The sequence below is a fragment of the Pelobates fuscus genome, chromosome 4 (assembly GCF_036172605.1).
Source record: "Pelobates fuscus isolate aPelFus1 chromosome 4, aPelFus1.pri, whole genome shotgun sequence".
NCBI classification, from domain to species: domain Eukaryota; kingdom Metazoa; phylum Chordata; class Amphibia; order Anura; family Pelobatidae; genus Pelobates; species Pelobates fuscus.
The window spans coordinates 132,696,304-132,719,522 of record NC_086320.1 but is presented as its reverse complement, the minus strand read 5'-3'; the positions used below and the strand labels follow the sequence as shown (position 1 = coordinate 132,719,522).

The window sequence follows — 23,219 nt, the reverse complement described above, 5'->3', positions numbered from 1 at the left end:
AGTAAGCTGCTGACTTAAATTAGTAGTTTATAAACGGGAGGCTTAATGTTAATTTGAAAATTCCACCATAGATTGTACTGTTGATAGGACGTGACTTGGATGATTTGTTTGGAGTATTGATCTCTGACACCTGTCAGCGCTTTTACTGACTAAGAAAGAAAATGGGAGCTGTTGGGAATTTGACTACAAGTAATGTTAAATTCCTGTAGGTATAGTTTCAATAGTATTGTAGGCTGGTTTCAAAGAGATGTGGCAAAAATTGTGCAAGCAACCATTATAACTGTAACACATTTATTATCTTAATCATATACCATACTTACCCATCGTAAGCCGAAGAGTATGTTAGAATTAGTATTCGTAGACAAAACTCACCTGCGTACAAACTCTAATCTAAGGCATGATTAGATCTTATAGACCTGCAGAGCATCTCTGGACTGTACGGTCTTTAAGCTCGACCTACAACGTTTAAGCAAGGTCGGACTTCAGGACTATAGGAGTGGCTAGGGCGGGGGACTTGAGAAGATAGTACATTACCTAGAGATATTTCTAGTAGCATGCTGTGAGGAGGGAAGAAACATATATATGTTTTAACTATGCAAACTTCGATGCCTATTGAATATCCCGTATAGTAGAGCTTCTTGCGAACGAGTACTGATAGGTGAAGATAAGGACTATGCCGTGATAGGCGAGGCCCTACCATTCGCCCTGTGTCTGGGAGAGGCCCTACCCTTGATTTGGCTTACGTGGACTTGAATCTACTACGCATGGCGAGTTGTTAAACTGTTGGTGGCGGTAAAAGAGAGACTATACTTGTGGTCGTGATATGTGAGGCCTATCCAAGACCTTGCGAGGTACTAACTCAGAGTTGGATCGCCGGTAGGAACCTCCGTGTTGAGGTGAGTAGATGACCTCATGCAAAATTATTTGACTAAGTTCAGAACTTCTAACCCTTGGCAGGCTTGTTTCTTGTGGACGAGCGTTAACCTAACCTGTGAGTAACTGGATAGAAGCACTGTGAAAAGGACTGTAAAAAGGCACCCGACGAACAAGCTGTTGTGATGTGAACCGAAAAATAGAATGAAATGCCGTGATACATAGTAGGGAGAAAGTGTGCACTTAAGATAGGAAGCTGAAAAGGAGCTTTGATTGTGGTTTAAGCTTAAAGATGATACGTGATTGTATAATAAATACCCTATAATCATACTTGATAGGCTTGGGAATGTAAATGTCTGTATTATACAATGCCTATGGTGTAACAGTAACAGATAGCATGACTGAAGTTAAATCTGATGGACCTCTTGAACTTAAATAACATAGTGAAATGTATGCAATATTAAATAACATGATGAATGAATTGAATGCGCCTGGAGAACCCTGCAAATGTCAAGCGAGCAGAGACAAGTCTCTATTAGTTGTTAAGGATTTGAATGTTATTTGTTCGTTCGTAACGACTGACGAATGACGTCTCGATATTCGATATGAACGAGTGGAAATTCTGTTTACCCTGTTTTTATTAGATAGCTAATGTTTAACCTGCATAGCTGGTAAAATTGACGTGGAGGTTATAATTAAGCGATAGTATGAGTCAACGTAAGTAATTTAGAACTCAATATACTGTAAAGCCCCTAATGGGTTGCAAAGTAACAATAGTATATCTGTAATGCATAAACTGTAAGCAGTCATTATATGTACGCAAGTGTCTTGAGGACCTGACGATGGTCCAATGCAAGTCCTAAACCTGTACGATGTGTAACGTAAAGGCAGTGTGAGGCCCAATATACGTGTTTAACTGAGAATATATGTAATAAAAATGCCTGAAACAAATTGTTGGAGGAAACCGCAGATCTTGGTTTCTACTAGATTGATATGCACCTAGTGTATGTGGTATAATGGGATCACAAGTGAGTGACACATTAGGGAAATATATATAACTTGGGTATCCTTGTACTGCTATATCTAATTATCTAGTAGACCCTTAGTCCGTAAGTGATTGAGGTATTGAAAGCATGAATTAGCCTTGTATGACAGTTCTGGCATACTGTTTGTAATACTGTAAGGGTAAATGAGCTCCCAAATGAAACTAAGCTATAACGAGGCGGAGAATAAACCGCTAGGAGACCTGATCTGATCACCGGATCTGAAACCTAGTGGTTATGTGTGACAGAGTACTGTAGGATGCCGTCCCCCAACTGTGTGTGTGTGTTTGAGTGCTGGCTGACTAGCTAGTGCCAAAATGCGGCGAAACGATTACTCTTGATTGGTGACAGGTGAGGCCCTGCTATTTGCCAAGCGGCTTGAGAGGCTCTATCTATGCGTTGGCGCGAGGGGATAACGTGGCCACTGAGCGTTGTGGCGGGGTGTCGGCCTCTCGGTGACCGTTAAACATAAGATAGAATGGGAGTGACAGGTGAGGCCCTTTCTATGCCACAATGCGAGGCGACTAACTATGATTTGGCCCGAGGGGCGTAGTACCTCCGAGTATGAGGATGGGTGTTGGCCTCGCGGGACCACTAACCTGAGGCGAAGAAGCCTGGGGGAATAATAACTAGTGGACACCTAGGAACCTGACAGCCAGCCACTGCTAACTAAGAGGGAAGGTTAGTTAGTGAGAAAGAGGACATACCATGGAACGAAACGTGGGTGGTAATGAGTTAGGATCGCAAGGCCGACCGAACTGGAGTGCCCTTGAGCACGTCGGGGTCCAGGATGGTCGGTATGTATGAACTAGAATGCATGTATGTACGGCCCTCGGGGCGCCAGATTTTTAATTTTTTTTTTTTTTTTTGTATAGAAGCGGATCTTGTACATAGTACTGTTGCAACGTGTACTCGCCTTCGCCGAGGCTTGTTCATCAGAACTGCAGATAACGTGAGTGTGAGCTTAATGCACTTTGTTTAGAAACATATGTGCTTGTCTGTGCAGAGGTGTACAGGTCAAGGTAATCAGGCTATGATCGGTCTTAAATGCGAAGTCTGAATCTTTATATGGGTTTAGTAATGAAATGTGCAGGCGTAATTGTCAAGAATGTATAGCTGTGTTTATTCAAAGCGTCTGCTGATGACTGTAAGATGTGCATAACAGTCTGCGTTATACTGAGGTGTAATATATCGTGCTGTCGCCAGGCTAGCACAGAAGCACTAATAGTCTTCCTATACCACATGTTTACTTTGCATTAGATTAGACAAAATGTAATAATCCTCCCACTGACTGTGTTTAGCAAGGTAAAATATTTATTGATGGTAAACACGCTAGGAAATGCAGTGTGTAGGCATTATGGATAACAGAAAAGTGTATGCCTCTAAGTTAAGGCACAGTAATATATATTGTAGCAATCAGACAACTAAGTAAGCAGCATTAAACCACCGTAACAGCGTATATATATTGATTTTAAGAAAGTAAATATTGTTTTACTGGATATACAATGAATACCCAGGTTGCCCAGTCTGTTTTACCTGCAACCAGGAGGTTGCCCACAGTGTCAGTTAAAAGTGCCCGGAAGTGTAGCCGTTGCCACGCGGAAGTTGTTGGTTGCTATGCGGAAGTAGCACGCGTTAGTTACGGACTGGCTTCCATAGCTCAGCACGTTGGAACGCATATGCGTTCCACTTTGCCCAACAAGCTTCAGGGTTTAGATTTGAGACGCATGATGCGGCTAGCGATTAGCAAACATGACACCGCAAACGAGAGAGGGAGAGACAGGGAGAAACAGTAGGATTGACATTTAAGAATTAATTGTTTAGGAACCTGGGTAAATGTTCAAGGTTTACAGATTAACCTTCTGTAGATTAGATAAATACAATACACCCAGCACATTGTGTATGTGGTGCTCGATACATATCCATACTGTGTAAACAAACATGTCATGACGAGCTCGCACTGACCCGTAGTACTGATTTACAACTGACTGTGGAAACACAGCTGGCAGATCAGCCAGAAAACGCAATTCACCTGTATGATCACCTCAGCTGTTGTAAGCTAGCAGACCTTGTGGTGTTAGTTCTGTGTGAACGTGGCTTGCAACGAAATGCCGTTCGTATGGTTGAATGAATGTAAGATTCTAGGTAGCCGGATGACTAAATGTACGAAAATTTGAACAAATGGTATGGCAGTTGTATTGTCTTGTCTGTATGAAATATGTAGGATTTGAATTGAGAAGGTTTCGAACGGCGAGAATAGCCCAATCGCGGCCATTCTCGCCGGTTACCTGGTGTTCGCATGTTTGGCGGTTCGTGTTCGTCGGTTTGAGTTGCGAGCGTCTGAGCGAAACGGAGGCTGGCGGGAAAGCCGCAAGGAATGACGGGACCGGAAGCGTGCTGTAGAGGACCGGAAGTAGTGCTGACGAGAGGGAGGCGAGCAGGCCAGAACTTCAAAACGGCGACGATAGGTGAGCTGGGATTTGCTGGGATTTAAATAGGAAAATAAACCCCTCCCACAAATTCAGGCATTTTGCCTTCCACATATATATAGCGATTTTCGCTATATATATGTGCACAGAGGGCCCCCTGCTATCTGTACAATAAAGAGGGGGCCCAGCAGCACACTCTGTCCTCCTTTCTAGCTGCTCTCTGTCTAACTTTCCTGCACCCTGTGGCCGCCAGAGCGTTGCCATGGGTTACTATGGCAACGCTCCGCACAGCACGCAGGCCTGTCTCGTGAGAGTTAGTCAGAGAGGAGCTGGAAAGGAAGACAATGTGTGCTGCCGGGCCCCCTCTTCAATGTACCGCGGCTGGCTCCCTCCACCATGCCACGGGATCAACAGGAAATACGATCTCCCTCCCCCTGGCATGGTAAGAACTAGGGAGGGGGGAATAAAATTGAAATATACACAAATAAATATAAAAAAATACTCCCCTCCCCCTATTTTACACACACACTGAATCCTTACAAGCACACTCTGCACTACACACACACACACTACATTCACTAAACACACTCTGCACTACACACACACTACATTCACTAAACACACACTACATTCACTAAACACACACTACATTCACTAAACACACTCTGCACTACATTCACTAAACACACTCTGCACTCACTACAAACACTACATTTACTAAACAGTCTCTGCACTACACACACACACACACTACATTCACTAAACACACTTTGCTCTACACACACACACTACATTCACTATACACATTTTGCACTACACACACACTACATTCACTAAACACACTCTGCACTACACATAAACTACATTCACTATACACTCTCTGCACTCACTACAAACACTACATTCACTCTATACACACACACTTCATCCTTGTGGGCGGACTTGGGCTGGCCCCGGGGGCCCAGATCTTGAGCTGTGTCAGGAGCCCTACAATTTTTGATGGCAGCTCTGCTCAGCAGTCTGTGTGTGTGTAAGGACTCAGCAGTCTGTGTGTGTGTGTGTGTGTGTGTGTGTTTATGGACTCAGCAGTCTGTGCGTGTGTAAGGACTCAGCAGTCTGTGTGTGTGTGTCAGGGTACCTGTTGTCTCTACCTCGGAGGAGGTGAGACACTTAGACGTCCGTCCTCTCAGAGGGGCTGACTCACTCGTTCCTCGCAGTCCTCTCGGCCATTTACACGCCGGCCGCGATTGATCCGCCTCCTTTTATGACGCGGCGCTCAGTAGCCGACGTCATGACGACAATCCGTTCCGACCTGTCAATCAAGTCCCGAGCAACGAATCAGGACTCGTCGGGGGCGGGATCATCAATTTAGAACCAGGGTATATAATAGGGTTTTGTGTATTGGTTCATTGCCCTGTCGTGGTTCTAGCTAGCCTAGTCACTCAGTGCTCTTATTACTATTTGTCTCTTTGGTTCTGACCCGGCTTGTTTGTTCTACCCTGCTTACCTCTATTATCCTTTTGACTCAGCTTGTCTCTCGCTTACCTGCTCTCTCGTTCCCTCGACCTCGGCTTGTCTCTAGACCATTCTTTGCTTAATCCTTACGTTAGTCCGGCCATTCTAAGGTCCGGTATACGTACCTACTCCTGTTTGTACTCTGCGTGTTGGATCCCTGTCCCGATCCTGACAGTGTGTGCATGGACTCAGCAGTATGTGCGTGTTTATGGAATCAGCAGTATGTGTGTGTGTATGGACTCAGCAGTCTGTATGTATGTGTGTGCTTGTGTGTGTGTGTGTGTGTGTGTGTGTGTGTGTGTGTGTGTGTATGGATTCAGCAGTCTGCGTGTGTGTATGGACTCAGCAGTCTGTGTGTGTGTGTGTGTGTGTGTATGGACTCAGCAGCACTATACAGGGAGCACTGACTGTCCTGGGATATTATACACACAGCCATGTATTATACAGAGAGCAGCACTATACAGGGATCACTGACTGTCCCAATTTATTATTCACACAACCCTGTATTATACAGAGAGCAGCACTATACAGGGAGCACTGACTGTCCCAATTTATTATACACACAACCCTGTATTATACAGAGAGCACTGACTGTCCAGGGATATTATACACAGACAGTAATTGATAGCTGTGCTCAGGGCCGGACTGGGAACAAAATTAGGCCCGGGCATTTTTCAATCAGAGCGGCCCCCTAAGAAGGGGGCGGGGCCAGAGAGGGTGTGTTTTGTCATCACTAATGACAAGCACGCCCCCTCTCAAAGTGAGCAAGTTGGTTCAATGCGCAGAGCCCCGCTGAAGAGCTCTGGCATTAGAAAAAGGCCCTGTATTTGTTCTGCGCAGCGCAAGAAAATTTAATAACATGCTTGCGCTGTGTTTGCTTTCAAATTGTCTCTGGTGTCTCCACAAGTGGGATACCAGAGGACAAAAGGGCCAGGAAAGTGTATGGTGCATGTGTTTGGAGCCTGCTTGTGGGATTGCGTGTGTGTAGAGTGTGGTGTGGTATTGTGTAAATAGGTCAATTTAATTTGTGATTGTGATGTAATATGTGTGGCTAGGGGCTGTAGAGAGTGTGTGTATAGGGGGCATAGTGTTATAGGGGATGTAGCGAGTGTGTGCCTACTGGCTGTAGTGTGTGTGTGTATAGGTGACGTAGTGTGTGTAGGGGTTGTAGAGCGGGTGTGTAGGAGATCTAGTGTGTATAGGAGATTGTGTGTGTGTGTGTATAGAGGATTAAGAGTGCATATAGGGTAAGGGATCTAGCGTGTATCTGGAGCGTAATGTGTGTAGTGGTGCAGTGTGAGGGGTGCTGTAGTGTGTGTGTATATATATATATATATATATATATGTTTGGACGTATTGTATGTGTGAGGGGCGCAGTGTGTGTGTATGTAAGAGGGGTGCTGTGTGTGAGGGTGTTTTTATCTGCCGTCACATTCTAGGTTTCTAATTTTCTTTGTCTGTTAACTCACTGAGGGTTATTTTATATATTTTATATATATATATATATATATATATATGTATATATATATGTGTGTGTGTGTGTGTGTGAGCGAGGGTGCTGTCTGTCTGAGGGTGCTGTGTGTGAGTGAGGGTGCTGTGTGTCTGAGGGTGCTGTGTGTGTCTGGGTGCGCTGTGTGTCTGGGTGCGCTGTGTGTCTGGGTGCGCTGTGTGTCTGGGTGCGCTGTGTGTCTGGGTGCGCTGTGAGTGTTTGGGTGCTGTGTGTGTCTGGGGGTGCTGTGTGTGATGTGTGTCTGGGGGTGATGTGTGTCTAGGGGTGATGTGTGTGTCTCGGGGCGCTGTGTGTGTCTGGGGGCGCTGTGTGTGTCTGGGGGCGCTGTGAGTGTTTGGGTGCTGTGTGTGTCTGGGGGTGCTGGGGGTGATGTGTGTCTGGGGGTGATGTGTGTCTGGGGGTGCTGTGTGTCTGGGGGTGCTGTGTGTCTGGGGGTGCTGTGTGTCTGGGGGTGCTGTGTGTGTCTGGGTGCTGTGTGTGTCTGGGGGCGCTGTGTGTGTCGGGGAGCTGTGTGTGTCGGGGAGCTGTGTGTGTCAGGGTGCTGTGTGTGTCTGGGTGCTGTGTGTGTCTGGGTGCTGTGTGTGTCTGGGTGCTGTGTGTGTCTGGGTGCTGTGTGTGTCTGGGTGCTGTGTGTGTCAGGGTGCTATGTGTGTCAGGGTGCTGTTTGTGTCTGGGGGTGCTGTGTGTGTCTGGGGGTGCTGTGTGTGTCTGGGGGTGCTGTGTGTGATGTGTGTCTGGGGGTGCTGTGTGTGTCTGGGGGTGCTGCGTGTGTCTGGGGGTGCTGTGTGTGATGTGTGTCTAGGGGTGCTGTGTGTGTCTGGGGGTACTGTGTGTGTTTGGGTGCTGTGTGTGTCTGGGGGTGCTGTGTGTGGTGTGTGTCTGGGGGTGCTGTGTGTGTCTGGGTGCTGTGTGTGTCTCGGGGCGCTGTGTGTGTCTGGGGGCGCTGTGTGTGTCGGGGAGCTGTGTGTGTCAGGGTGCTGTGTGTGTCTGGGTGCTGTGTGTGTCTGGGTGCTGTGTGTGTCTGGGTGCTGTGTGTGTCAGGGTGCTGTGTGTGTCAGGGTGCTGTGTGTGTCTGGGGGTGCTGTGTGTGTCTGGGGGTGCTGTGTGTGATGTGTGTCTGGGGGTGCTGTGTGTGTCTGGGGGTGCTGTGTGTGTCTGGGGGTGCTGTGTGTGATGTGTGTCTAGGGGTGCTGTGTGTGTCTGGGGGTGCTGTGTGTGTTTGGGTGCTGTGTGTGTCTGGGGGTGCTGTGTGTGGTGTGTGTCTGGGGGTGCTGTGTGTGTCTGGGGGTGCTGTGTGTGTCTGGGGGTGCTGTGTGTGTTTGGGTGCTGTGTGTGTCTGGGGGTGATGTGTGTGTGTGTGTGTGTGTGTGAGGGGGCTGTTAGTGTGATTTTTTATTTAAATTGCAATATTTTTTTTATTAATAATTAAAAAAAAAAAAAGTTATATCCCCCCCTCCCTTCTTACCTTTATCCTGGGAGGCAAGGGGAGAATCCATTCTGCCTGTGGGTGGGGTGCCATGCTGCCATGGAGGGTGCTGCAATCCTTCCCTGGTGGTCCAGTGGTGAGAGTGAACTCTAACCTGCCGGCTAGAGTTCACTCTCGCGAGATCTGAGCGTTGCCGCGGTAACCGGTAACCGCGGCAACGCTCAGACCTCGCGAGAGGACCCGGCGGAGCTGCTGGATAGAGCTCCGCCGGTCTCTCTCCTGCCTCCCTTCCTCCCCTGCCGGCGGCCGCATCTCAGTGCCTGTGGGCCGGTGGGGAGATCTTTGATCTCCCCACCGGCCCATGGAGGCACAGAGCAGGGCCGGTGCTCGGGAAGCGCTGGCCCTGCAGGGGAGATCCTGTGATCTCCCCTGCCGGCCTCGGCCCCACGGCCATCGCGGCCCACCGGGCATTTGCCCGGTATGCCCGATGGCCAGTCCGGGCCTGGCTGTGCTGCAAAATGTCCTTGGAAAATCTTTTCAAATGTTGGCAACTATGGCATTGTATCAAAGGAAATGTGTTTGGTTTTTTACTAATCCCTGGTGGAAAATAATGAATCCTCCACCAGGGATTATAAAAAAAAACCAAAAACACTTTTGTCAGGGGCGGGGCTTAACATGCGGCAGGGGCGGGGTCAAACTGCGGCGAGGGCGGGGTTGAATGTGCCCCCCTACTTTTGTCCCTGGCCCACCCTGTGCCCCCCCTAAAAATGAATCCTAGAGACGCCACTGAGCTGACAGGAGCTGCAGGAGAGGTAAGTAAACGCTCTCTGCCAGTCCTCCTCCTACACAGCCCCTTGCCTGTATTATGGCAATGTAAATTGCCATAATACAGACACTGACTCGAGTATAAGACGAGTTGGGGTTTTTCAGCACAAAACATGTGCTGAAAAACTCGTCTTATACTCGAGTATATTCGGTATATATATTTGAAAAATGGCATGCATATATAGCACATAAACTCGGAACTAAAAGTAAATATGGACAAATAACTTCTACATTTATCAGATTGGCATTTGATAAATGCAGATGCCAGTGGCTTTCCTAGAAACTACAGGATCCCCAATACAAAAATTGATGAAGGTACCTCCCTTACTTAACCCTTAACCCCTTAAGGACACATAACGTGTGTGACATGTCATGATTCCCTTTTATTCCAGAAGTTTGGTCCTTAAGGGGTTAAGGACCAAACGTCTGGAATAAAAGGGAATCATGACATATCACAAATGTCGTGTGTCCTTAAGGGGTTAAAGTGTTGTGTTTGAGTGAATTGGTGAAGTGTGATATGTATAGATGGCTGATTGTCATATGTGTGCACAATTGGCTAATTGGGATGTGTGTGAGATTGTCTAAGGGTGATGTGTGGGGAGGCTGTTGGAGGTTACATTTGAAATATCCCCCATATTTTTTTATGGTTATTTAATAAAAAATATATACAATAATAAACTTCTTTCCTTCACCCTTTTGCTTTTTTTGGCAGGGAGGTACAATTGATTAATCCCTGGTGGTCAACTTAAGTTCCCATAGTATTCCTGGTGATGTAGTGGGGAAGCATGTGGACCTCTGGATGGTGCAGACAAAACCTTCTTCTGACCAGCTCAGTGAATTAGTCAGTTCACTGTCATGGAAACTAGGCAGCAGCATTCTAGCTCAATCACTGCGTGCGAGGAACAGAGAGGGAGTGTTTAAAGAGGACTGCCCCAGAGATACAGACCACATGCAAATAGGCAATACATTAAATGGCAGCTTTGAAACCTTCTGGTTTGCCCCCTCCCCCCTCTCAACAGGTGGAACTCTGGGGTCCAACTACAACCATAAACATTACAACCCTGGTAGTACCCAATCTCACACCATAACACAAACATGCCTCTATATGTTTATACTGCCACCATTCAATAAGTGAAGTTCAGAGATATCCCGTTACTTAGTGAAGCTTTGACAAAGCTCAAATTCAAGGCACAATAATCCACTCCTCAGCCCAACAACATAATACTTTTTTCACGTCTCATAGTTCCCATAATCCCCTTATAACCCCCATCCTCATAGATCCCTTAATGAATCTTCACTTACATTCTCATTGCCCACTCTCCCTAATCTTGTCAACCCCATCACAAGATTCCCATCATCAAAATCCCCTCAGTTCCAAACACATTGCCACCATTACAATAAACCCCTCACCGTAGCACCATAACCACCTCAACTCTATCTCCATAATTCCCTCTTTGTTTTAAGCCCCATTCAAATTTCACCATCCCGATAATATTTCACTTCTCCTCTTTAATCTAAGCACTATAATACCTCATCCTCATCATCTTATCAACCAAGCTCCACCAATCACATCATTCCCAAAATCCCCTTATCAGTCTTTCCTTATATTATTATATTATTATTTGTATAGCGCCAACAAATTCGGCAGCGCTTTACAGTGGGTGGATGAACAAACATGTAGTTGTAACCAGACAAGTAGGACACACAGGAACAGAGGGGTTGAGGGCCCTGCTCAATGAGCTTACATGCTAGAGGGAGTGGTGTAAAGTGACACAAAAGGTAAGGATAGTATTAGACTAATAACAGTTGCAAGTGTGGAATCAGTCAGGATCTATTAACAGTTTAATTGATACGCTTTTATGAAGAAGTGGCTTTTTAATGATTTTTTTGAAGCAGTGGAGACTGGTGAGCATCTAATGGAGGAGGGAAGTGAGTTTCACAGGAACGGTGCAGCCCTCAAAAAGTCTTGAAGGCGAGCATCAGAGGTGGGAGTACAGACAAAAGATATACATAAGTCTTCAGCAGTGCGTAAGGGCCTAGACGGGACATACCTGTTTATTAGGGAGGATAGATAGATGGGAGCAGCATTATGTAGAGATTTGAAAATTTGAAAGCAAGAACCAGAATTTTAAATTGAGCCCTATATCTTACAGGAGGCCAATGTAGGGACTGACAGAAGGGTGAGGCATGGGTTGTGTGGTCTGAAAGGAAAATGAGCCTCGCTGCCGCATTCATTAAGGACTGTAACAGCGCAAGTTGGGAGCATGTAAGACCACTGAGAAGCGGAATACAGTAGTCAAGGCAAGAAAGGACAGTGGAATGGGCCAGCACCTTAGTCGCATCTGGCATTAAGTAGGGTCGGGGGCATGCAATGTTTTTGAGATGAAAGCAGCAGGATTTGGTGATAGACTGAACATGAGGCGTGAAGGAGAGGTTGGAATCAAAGAAAACACCAAGGCCATGGGTCCTCAAACTCTGGCCCCCCAGATGTTGCTGAACTACAACTCCCATGATTCTTTGAATTACATAGATAGCCAGAGAATCATGGGAGTTATAGTTCAGCAACATCTGGGGGGCCGGAGTTTGAGGACCCCTGACCTAGGCAGTGAGCCTGCGTGGTGGAGCTGATGGTAGTGTAGCACCATTGACTTGGAGGGAGACAGACACAGGAGTAGCAACACTTGGGGGAGGAAAGAATTTCAGTTTTGGTCAAGTTGAGTTTAAGGAAGTGGGCAGCCATCCTGTTAGAAAAGGCAGAGAGGCAGTCAGAGACACTAGTCAAGAGGGATGGGGAGCGATCAGGAGAGGACAGATAGCTTTGCTGCTCATCAATCACATTACCCATTTTCCCCTAACACCCTCTTCTCTTTACCCCCTATAACATAATCACCAGTCAGATAATTCCCTCATCTGTCTCTCGTAACCTACATCCTCAGCTCCAAAGAGCCTGATACTCACTGTTGCATACTACTTGGTGGTGAGCTTCCAAATGTGCATTATCTTGAGCACAGACCAACTTTCAAGACTTCCCTTTAAGGTGGAGTCAGATAAGGATAAGATAGGATTATAATTTAAGGTCCATTTTCACTCTCTCATGGAGCCAACTATTACACAACACTGCAAGACAGCAGTGACAGGCTGTGGGCTGAAAAATACACCAACCTAGTCTTTTTGCCATTTCACCCTCTTGGCACAAAAACAGAAGGAGGGACAGACTGATTAAGGCACAGACCGCATATTGAGATTTTGCTGACTGGACACTGGGTGGTCAGCTGCCACTTTAAGAGTGTCTATTGGTGAAAATTAACTAATAAAATCATAATAAAATACCATAATCTCACAAAAATACTATTTTCAAATTCATAGAATTATGATGATCACAAGAGATTCTCGGACAAAAGACTGCCTCTTAGAGACTAAAAGCCTGTTTGTGCTTTTTTTTTATATATATTAATTTTCTTCAGTCAAATTGTACTGTACAGTATATTTTTTATATACAAAAAAGCAATCAAACTGAATATTTGATTTATCTAATATGAATATTTAGCCATCTCACAACCAAACAATTTATGTTTTCAACATATTAGTCTCACATTTATTTGGAATGAATAATTAGCACATATATGTATGATAAGACACCGATTTTGACTATAAATTGTTACATAGTAACACATAGAAAATAAAATTATGCAAATGTAGAAAACAATAATTCAAAATGTATTTGCTCATCTTTTACAGAAGTATTGGGTGGATAAAAAAATGTTGGAAGTTATGTGCAATCTCTGATCTTGCAAACTTTTCCATATGGGTTTAGGTTCCATTATAAGAGATAAGGTTATTTCTGGTAATTGAATAGTATAATACCATACACATCATGGTGAACTTTGTTAGTCACTTAAATGAGTTAAAGGGACACTTTAAGCACCTAAACAGCTTTAGCTTAATAAATTGGGTTTGGTTTATAGATCATGTCCCTGCAGTTTAATAGCTCAATCCTCTGCTATTTAGGAGTTAAATAATTTTGTTTAAACAGACATGGTCACACCTTCTCTTGCTGTGACACAGCAGCTCACACATGCCTTGACAAAGTATTTTTCTGCACAGTATGTCTAATTTAGAATTTGTCTATCTCCTGTGCTGTTAATTGCCTGCTAAAGCCTGCAGTTGTACGTGTGTGTGATCAAGTTCAATAAAAAAAGCAGGATATAATAATTTCTAAATTAAACACACTTTTTTTCATGGAGTTTGTGTGATTCAAAGCCAAAATCATTTAACTCTTAAATAGCAGAGAACTGAGCATTGACACTGCCGAGACATGAGCTATACATCAAAACTGCTTCATTAAGCTATTGATGTTCTGGTGCTTAAAGTATCCCTTTAAGTTTATCTCATCCATCCAGGGTCTGAAACAAGAGCATAGAAGCAAAATACAATCTCTGCCACAAACTGTACATGTGACAAAAAAACAACAAATGTAGTTGGTCAATATGCCCACCACTGTTTCTAAAAGCTTTTGCAATCTCTCCCAAAAATTAGACTTATTTGACGATGTCCATTGGTAGCAAAAACTTACTGAATAAGCTTTCACAGTAGTAAAACTGACATCTATTACATATGATGCATACAAAATTGTTGTTTTCCTCCAAAATATTTTCATATATTTTATCATACATCAAATACATGATATTTTATGTTTTTTTTTTTTTTTTTTTTTTATCAAGGCTAGTTTTATAGCTAAATCCCAAAAGAAACACTCCGAGCAACATCACTACAGTGCACAATGTAAACCCCCATTGTAACTAGTGTAAACTGTTTTAAAATTGCTTGATTTCTCACCTGGGGTTAACCACGTGTCACTTTCTGTCTCAACTACTTCTGACAGAGAGCATCAGCTGATGCTATCATCCAATGACCTAGCCTTGCTTAGGGGCTCTTGGTCAGCAGTAGTGCAGATGGGCAGCAGCACACACCAGACCCCAGGTAAGAAGTCAAACCATTATAAAAAGGGTTAGACTGCTTAAAAGCAAAAGGGGGAGAACCAGAGTGCTGTTGTGGTTTTGGTGCTTGGATGGTTCCATTAAAAGGGGCCATGTTGAGAATAATCACTTGTAATTGTTATACTTTTTATTATAAACACACATATATATATATATATATATATATAGTTAACCTATCTCAATGATTGGAACATGTATAAATAATAATTAAGCTCTTAACAAGCAATGCAATGTGTGCTGTTGTGCATGCCATCACATTGAATCCATTCAATCATATATGTTTAAATCTATACATATTTGTAAAATTTTTGTAGCACATTACAAACATATTACATATATTAAAGAAATCCTACATGTGGATTGAAGTGGTGCCTAGAGTCTGTAAGTGTCAGGTCCCACATGACTAATGAACAGTTTACTCACCTAGTCTTCAATGTTGAAAGGGTGTTGCAAGAATTATGCTCCACTTCATGCCATACCAAGAGTAGCAGGCAGTGATTGGCTGAAAGGGTCTGATGAATGCTCTGAACCTATCACTGTTCCAATCCCTGGTATGACGGAAAGCATAAGCAAAGCTCTGCCTCCACCATTTTTATATTGGAGACTGGGCTCCAAGTTTCCAAGGACCAAGAATCTCTACTAATTAGCGAGTAAATGCCTGACCTGGTGCTCATGGACACCATGTTTTACAACAGCTTCAATCTGTTGAAGTGGTTATGGTGCCTATAGTATACTTATGTAAAAGATACTTGGTGATAAATATTTTTTATGGTCATATTATCCAAAATTGCTCTTTATAATAGTCATATAGTATTATTCAATTAACAGCAATTTAGAATCAATTGATTGCAACCTTGGAAAATGTAGTCCAAAATAACAGGTAGAAGAATTCAGATTAACAGTGCTGCACCACAACTTTTTAGTGACTAGAAAGAAACAAATACCTTGTGAAAAGTCCGAAAAAAGGCTGCCTTCTCATCAGGAAACTTTTCCAGTCTTCTAGGACCTTTACTTGAGGCTTTCTTAAAAACTAGCCAACAGCGCCTATAAATCTGAAAATTAAAAGAATAGATTTAATTGCCTTGATTAAACATAAAAATATTAATATTTACTCATACACAGGACACCATAACTATCTTGCAAACAAAGAGATGAGATTTGTGAGATGTATTTTCTAGGGTTATTCACTAAACTGCTAATTGTCAGAAATTCATCATGGAATTTAAAATTTCAGGTAAAAATAGCTAAACTGGAAACACATGTTGAATAACAATGGAACTTCAAATGTCATGCAAACATAATCAAACTGAGCCAATAGCATTTGCATTTCCATTGAAGTTTCACTCCTGTTTCTGTTTTTGTGAAAAGCCTCTACAAAAAATGTCACCACATTAAAGGGACACTATAGTCACCAGTGCAACTACATGTATTCCTGACCCTATAGTGTTAACACGACAATCTAAACCCCCTGAGACCCTCATGCCTCCATAAATATAGTAACAATCTTACTGTATTCAAGCCAGAAGCTGTAAATCTGCATGCTGTTAGACTCAGGAAAAACAAGCAGTCTGTTGACATGTGGTAGCCTGAACCAATCACAGTGCTTCCCCATAGGATTGGCCAAGACTGAGAAGGAGGCAGATCAGGGACAGAGCCAGCATGATTCAAACACAGCCCTGGCCAATTAGCATCTCCTTATAGGGATGAATTGAATCAAGGAATCTCTATGAGGAAAGGTCAGTGTCTGCATGCAGTGGGAGGAGATACTGAATCACAGGATGCTCGTGCACAGCAGATCTGAGTGGATGGAGGCATATTATGCCTCCATCAACTCAGAAGTCCCTCTGGTTCACTCTGAGTGACTGCAACTGGAGGTGTTTCTAGCTTTCAATGTAAACACTGTCTTTTCTCAGGAAATACAGTGTTTACATGAGAAAGGCTGCAGGGAGCTATAGTTCTCACCTGCACAACCTCATTAAGCTGAAGTTGTTCAGGTGACTATAGTGTCGCTTTAAAGCACTGCATGAATAATGGCATTAACATACATTTGCTCTTCCCTCTCGCAACCACACATGGACCGTACCTTCCCTACCTAACAGACCTTCTCCCCAGCTACAGAACAGGAGGTGGCTTCGCTTCTCCTCTCCTCTCGTACCACCACCTGTCCGCTTGATCCAGTACCTTCCAACCTTATTAGATCTCTCTCCCCTTGTCTTGTGCCATCCTTAACACACATCCTAAACAGCTCTCTTTCATCTGGTGTTGTCCCTGCTCCCCTTAAGCAGGCTACTGTCTTACTCATCCTAAAAAAGCCATTTCTGGACCTGTCTTCCCCTTCCAACTATCGTCCCATATCCCTGCTTCCTTTTTCCTCAAAACATCTAGAAAGAGTTGTCTTTACTTGTATGACTCACTTGCTAACTTCCAACTCCCTTCTCGATCCTCTTCAATCTGGCTCTCGCCCCCGCCACTCTACTGAGACTGCTCTTATTAAAGTTATAAATTACATAATTACAGCTAAATCCAGAGGCCATTACTCCATATTGATTCTTATTGATCTCTCTGCTGCCTTGCCACTGTTCATCATGTCCTCCTTCTCCAAACTCTTCAATCCCTTGGTCTCTGTGACACTGTCCTCTTGTGGTTCTCCTCCTATTTCTGCCAACGTTCGTTCACTGTCTCCTTTTGCAATGACACCTCCTCCTCTTGCCCTGTCTTGGTTGGAGTCCCCCAAGGATTTGTTCTTGGTCCCCTTCTGTTCTCTCTTTATACTGTCTCTCTTGGCAAAATCATTAACTCCTTTGGATATCGCTTCCATCTGCTAATATGCTAATGACACCAGATTCCACCTTAAATATACTGCCCGCATCTGCCCCTTTCTCACACAAGATGCTGCCAAGGAGCTTGTTCATGCTCTAGTAATCTCTCACATGGACTACTGTAATTCTATCCTAGTTGGTCTCTCCAAAAGTCGAACTGCCCCGCTACAATTGGTAATGAATGCTGCCGCCAGGCTGCTCTTTCTCACCCGTTGTTCCTCTCATACCTCGCTCCTCTGTCAATCCTTACACTGGCTTCCTGTATCCTATAGGTGTCAATTCAAAATACTTACCCTTACCTATACAGCTCTAACCAACTCTAGTCCCTCTTACATTTCTTCCCTGATTCATAGATATGCCTGTTCTCGGTCTCTCAGTGACCTTCTCCTGTACGCTGCTTGCACCCTTACTGCTAACTTGCGCTTGAAAGACTTCTCACAGACTGCTCCCTTCTTTTGGAACAACCTGTCTACCTCCATCAGACTCTCCCCTACTCTTTAATTGTTAAAGAAGTCCCTCAAAACTCATCTGTTCAGAAACACTTATGGACTCCCAGAGTAACTTATTTATACTTTTGCAAATCTGTCTCTTGCTCACCTAAAGAGCCATAACCCACTTTCACCTCCAGCTCTGCTATTTTTCCACCTTGTTTGGTGGCTGTCACCCTTGCTGCCATGCTATTTGTACCCCACCTCATCTAGACTGTAAGCTCGTTTGAGCAGGGCCCTCATACACCTATTGTTCCTGTGTCACTGTGTAATTGTCTCATTTATTGTATATTTCCCCCCCTTTTATAATATTGTAAAGCACTGCAGAATTAGTTAGAATTAGTAATTAGGTGCTATGTAAATACCAATAATAATAATAATAACTAACCTCTAGTCACTTTATAGCTAACTGCAACGGGTTGTCTAAAGACAGGATATTTTGAACCTTGCAATGATTTTTATCTTAAATAGTTACATAGTTACATAAGCTGAAAAGAGACATGTGTCCATCAATTTCAGCCTTCCACATATTTGTTTTTTGCTGTTGATTCAAAAGAAGGCAAAAAAACTAGTTTGAAGCACTTCCAATTTTGCAACAAACTAGGAAAGACAATTCCCACTTGACGCCAGAATGGCAGTCAGATTTATGCTTGGATCAAGAAGCTATTACCCTACAGTTGAAGAATTATATCATTGAATATTATTTTTTTCAAGTATGCATCTAGTTGTTGTTTAAACATCTGCACAGATTCTGATAAAACTACTTTTTTAGGCAGAGCATGCCACGTCATAGAAACATAGAAACATAGAATGTGACGGCAGATAAGAACCATTCGGCCCATCTAGTCTGCCCAATTTTCTAAATACTTTCAATAGTCCCTGACCTTATCTTATAGTTAAGATAGCCTTATGCCTATCCCACGCATGCTTAAACTCCCTCACCGTGTTAACCTCTACCACTTCAGCTGGGAGGCTATTCCATGCATCCACTACCCTCTCAGTAAAGTAATACTTCCTGATATTATTTTTAAACCTTTGCCCCTCTAATTTAAGACTATGTCCTCTTGTTTTGGTAGTTTTTCTTCTTTTAAATATGGTCTCCTCCTTTACTGTGTTGATTCCCTTTATGTATTTAATTGTTTCTATCATATCCCCCCGATCTCGTCTTTCCTCCAAGCTATACATGTGAAGATCCTTTAACCTTTCCTGGTAAGTCTTATCCTGCAATCCATGAACCAGTTTAGTAGCCCTTCTCTGAACTCTCTCTAAGGTACAGGGCTCGAGTCCTGCAGGAACGCATGGGAACGGCGTTCCTGCACTTTTTTCACAGGAGGAACGCCGTTCCCCCTGCAGGCACTCAGGGGGCGGCAAAAAATACCGCCCCAAATGCCCTGTGTTCCCTCTGTCATGGCGGGTGGCTCTCTCCCTGTCACACGCAGCTGTGTCCTCTCTGCTCCCTCTCACCGCGCGCCGTTTTCTGATGCAGGGAGCCGGAATATGACGTCATAGTCCGGCTCCCTGCATCAGCAGACAACCCACGCAGCGAAAGGGAGCAGAGAGGACACAGTTCCCTTGCCGCGTGTGACAGGGGGAGAGAAGCCCGCCTCACTGCAGCCCCACTGGACCCCATGGACCCATTCATGACAGCTTTCCTAAAAGGTAGGGAGGCTGGGTGGGTGGGTGGGCAATGTTAATTTTAATAATTTGTATATATGTATGTCTGTGTGTGTATGTCTGTTAGTGTATGTGTATGTATGTGTGTGTATGTCTGTTAGTGTATGTGTGTGTGTATGTCTGTTAGTGTATGTGTGTATGTCTGTTAGTGTATGTGTTTATGTCTGTTAGTATATGTATGTGTGTGTATGTCTGTTAGTCTATGTATGTGTGTGTATGTCTGTTAGTTTATGTCTGTTAGTGTATGTGTATGTATGTGTGTATGTCTGTTAGTGTATGTGTGTGTGTGTGTCTGTCTGTTAGTGTGTGTATGTCTGTTAGTGTGTGTGTATGTCTGTTAGTGCGTGTGTGTGTCTGTTAGTGTGTGTGTGTGTGTGTATGTCTGTTATTTTATGTCTGTTAGTGTATGTGTGTGTTTGTGTCAGTGTGTGTATGAGTGTATTTACGTCTGTCAGCGTATGTACGTGTATGTGTATGAGTGTATGTGCTTCTGTTAGTGTATGCATGTGTATGTTTGTGTGTATGTGCTTCTGTTAGTGTATGCACGTGTGTGTGCGTATGAGTGTATGTGCTTCTGTTAGTGTATGCACGTGTGTGTGTGTTTATGTGCTTCTGTTAGTGTATGCACGTGTGTGCGTATGAGTGTATGTGCTTCTGTTAGTGTATGCACGTGTGTGTGTGCTTCTGTTAGTGTATGTTTGTAAGTGTCTGTCAAATCAGTGAGAGTCTGTTTGTCATTTAGTGTGTGTGACTATTAGTGTGTGTCTGTCAGTGTGTTTGTGTGTGTCTCTCTGTCAATGAATGAGTGTGTCAGTGAATGTGTGTGTGTCAAATCAGTGACATCTGTGTGTTTGTCACTGAGTGTGTGTGTTACTGTCAGTGTGTATCTCCCAGTGTGGGTGTCTGTCAGAGAGTGTGCTTAAAGGGACACTATAGGCACCCTGACAACTTCAGCTCATTGAAGTGGTCTGGGTGCAGTGTCCCAGTCCCCTTAAACCTGCAAGTGTAATTATTGCGGTTTCTCAGAAACTGCAATAATTTCCTTGAGGGGTAACTCCACCTCTAGTGGCTGTCTACCAGGCAGCCACTAGAGGGACTTTGGGGTGGTTAGGTGACCAAAAGTCACCTAACTGATGCTGGCCGTCCTCACCCTGTGCATGAGGACATCCAGCATCTGCTAAATACCCATAGGATTTTAACCCCCATCAGTGTCGAGTGGGGGAGGGGAGGACATGAGGGAGGGGGGCACTATAGGTAATTATAGTGCCAGGAAAACAGCTTTGTTTTCCTGGCACTATAGTATTTCTTTAAAAGGAGCAGGAAAAGGTGGAGTCTAAAGAGGAAGGGGTGGGTTCTTAATCAGGAAGCGGTGCGCCCTTGACAGGAAGGGGTGGTAAATTTAGATTAGGGGGTGCTCAGGTATAGTCATGCCTAGGGCAGCACAAAATTAAAATACACCACTGTGTGAGTGTCAGAGTATGTGTGTGCGTCTGTGAGTGTCTGAGTGCATGTGTGTGTCTGTGAGTGTATGTGTGTGCACGCGTTTATATATGCATACGAGTGGGGGTTTTTTTTGGGGGGGGGGGAGTTCCAGGACTTGACCCCTGCTAAGGTATCAATATCCTTCTGAAGATACGGTCTCCAGTACTGCGTACAATACTCCAAGTGAGGTCTCACCAGTGTTCTGTACAATGGCATGAGCACTTCCCTCTTTCTACTGCTAATACCTCTCCCTATACAACCAAGCATTCTGCTAGCATTTGCTGCTGCTCTATTACATTGTCTGCCTACCTTTAAGTCATCAGAAATAATCACCCCTAAATCCCTTTCCTCAGATGTTGAGGTTAGTACTCTATCAAATATTCTGTACTCTGCCCTTGGGTTTTTACGTCCAAGATGCATTATCTTGCACTTATCCACATTAAATGTCAGTTGCCACAACTCTGACCATTTTTCTAGTTTACCTGAATCATTAGCCATTTGGCTTATCCCTCCTGGAACATCAACCCTGTTACATATCTTAGTATCATCCATCCTTATTGTTCTTACAGTAAAAATCTTTTCCTTTGCCTTAGACTAAATCTTCTTTCTTCCAGTCTAAACGCATGCCCATGTGTCCTATGTATAGTACTGTTTGTGAATAGTTTTCCACACAATGGTTTGTATTGGCCCTGGATAAATTTGTATAATTAAATTTGTTAACCTTTCTTCATAGCTAAAATGTATTATTATTATTATTATTGCCATTTATATAGCACCAACAGATTCCGTAGTGCTTTACAATATTATGAGAGGGGTGATTTAACTATAAATAGGACAATTACAAGAAAACTTACAGGAACGATAGCTCAAACGAGCTTACAGTCTATAGGAGGTGGGGAATAAAACACATTAGGACAGGAAATATCAATCAAATAAGGTGTGAGTGAAGCAGAGCTGGAGGAGAGAGTAAAGTGCTGCCCTTTAGGAGAGAGCAAGAGACAGGTATGTGAGGTAGAGGTTATGCTGGGAGGCACTTCTTAAACGATTTAAGACTAGGGGAGAGTCTTTTGGCGGTAGGTAGGCTATTCCATAGGAAGGGAGCCGCCCGCGAGAAGTAATGCAAGCCGGAGTTGGCCGTACGGGTGTGAGCAGCAGACAGTAAATTCATTTTATTAATTTTGTAGTCTGCCTCTGCACTTTTTCTACTGCCATAATATCCTTCTTCAAAACAGGTGCTGCCCAAAATTGCACAGCATATTCAAGATGTGGTCTTACCAGTGATATATAAAGGAAAAATGATATTCTCATCCCGAGAATGAATGCCCTTTTTCATGCATGACAATACCTTACTGACCTTAGCCACTTTTTATCGACATTGCATATTGTTGCGTAGTTTGTTGTCTATAACAATTCCCAGATCCTTCTCGTGTGTTGTTATCCCTAATTTACTTCTATTGTAAACAAATAATAATTTACCTTTTAATATTTCTTCAATATTACTACAATAAAAGGGGGGTGAAGAAATGTCATAGAATTAGAGGGTAGAATGTAAAATCAAACTGGCCAAAGGGCACCAAAATTACACTCGCTAGAAGAAAAATTTAAAGATTTAGACACAGCCCAAAATCCTTCATAAAATCCTTTAAAAAATGATTTAGACAGAGCCCCAAATCCTTTATAAAATCCACTACAATAGATTTCTACTTCAGCTCAAGGCTCGTATCAGGGTTCATGATATCTCTTACAAAAACAGCATGCATGCAAATCTTAATTCTTGTTCTTTTCAGTTAGATATTTGAATTCCACTCCACCAACAATATGTCTTACTAAGGAAGCTAGCATTGTAATAGTAATAGTACCATACAGACACTTACATTGTCTTCTGATTGCCAAGAATAATGTAAAATTTTCCCCTTTGCTTAATATTACATAATTTATTATTCTTCGGTAATGACATGAATTGAAAGACACATGCTTTTATATAACAAACTTTAAAAATTTAGTTTAGAAAAGAAGAGTCAGAAAAAAAAAAAACCCTCTCCATTTCATTTAAATAGGATAACTATTTCAGTGTGACATTTGCACCATGCTTGACCACTCATTACAAATCTCTGTTTATATAATTAAAATAATAAAAT

At 43.4% G+C, this 23,219-nt stretch overlaps 1 protein-coding gene across 1 annotated transcript in view; it reads right to left on the bottom strand.

The window, feature by feature from the left end:
* Positions 1-23,219, bottom strand: part of DOK6 (docking protein 6) — a 520,118-nt gene that overhangs the window by 273,111 nt on the left and 223,788 nt on the right. Inside the window, exon 2 of the mRNA XM_063453051.1 lies at positions 15,563-15,670. Coding sequence (XP_063309121.1) covers positions 15,563-15,670 — 108 coding nt within the window. The remainder of the gene's footprint in view (positions 1-15,562; positions 15,671-23,219) is intronic.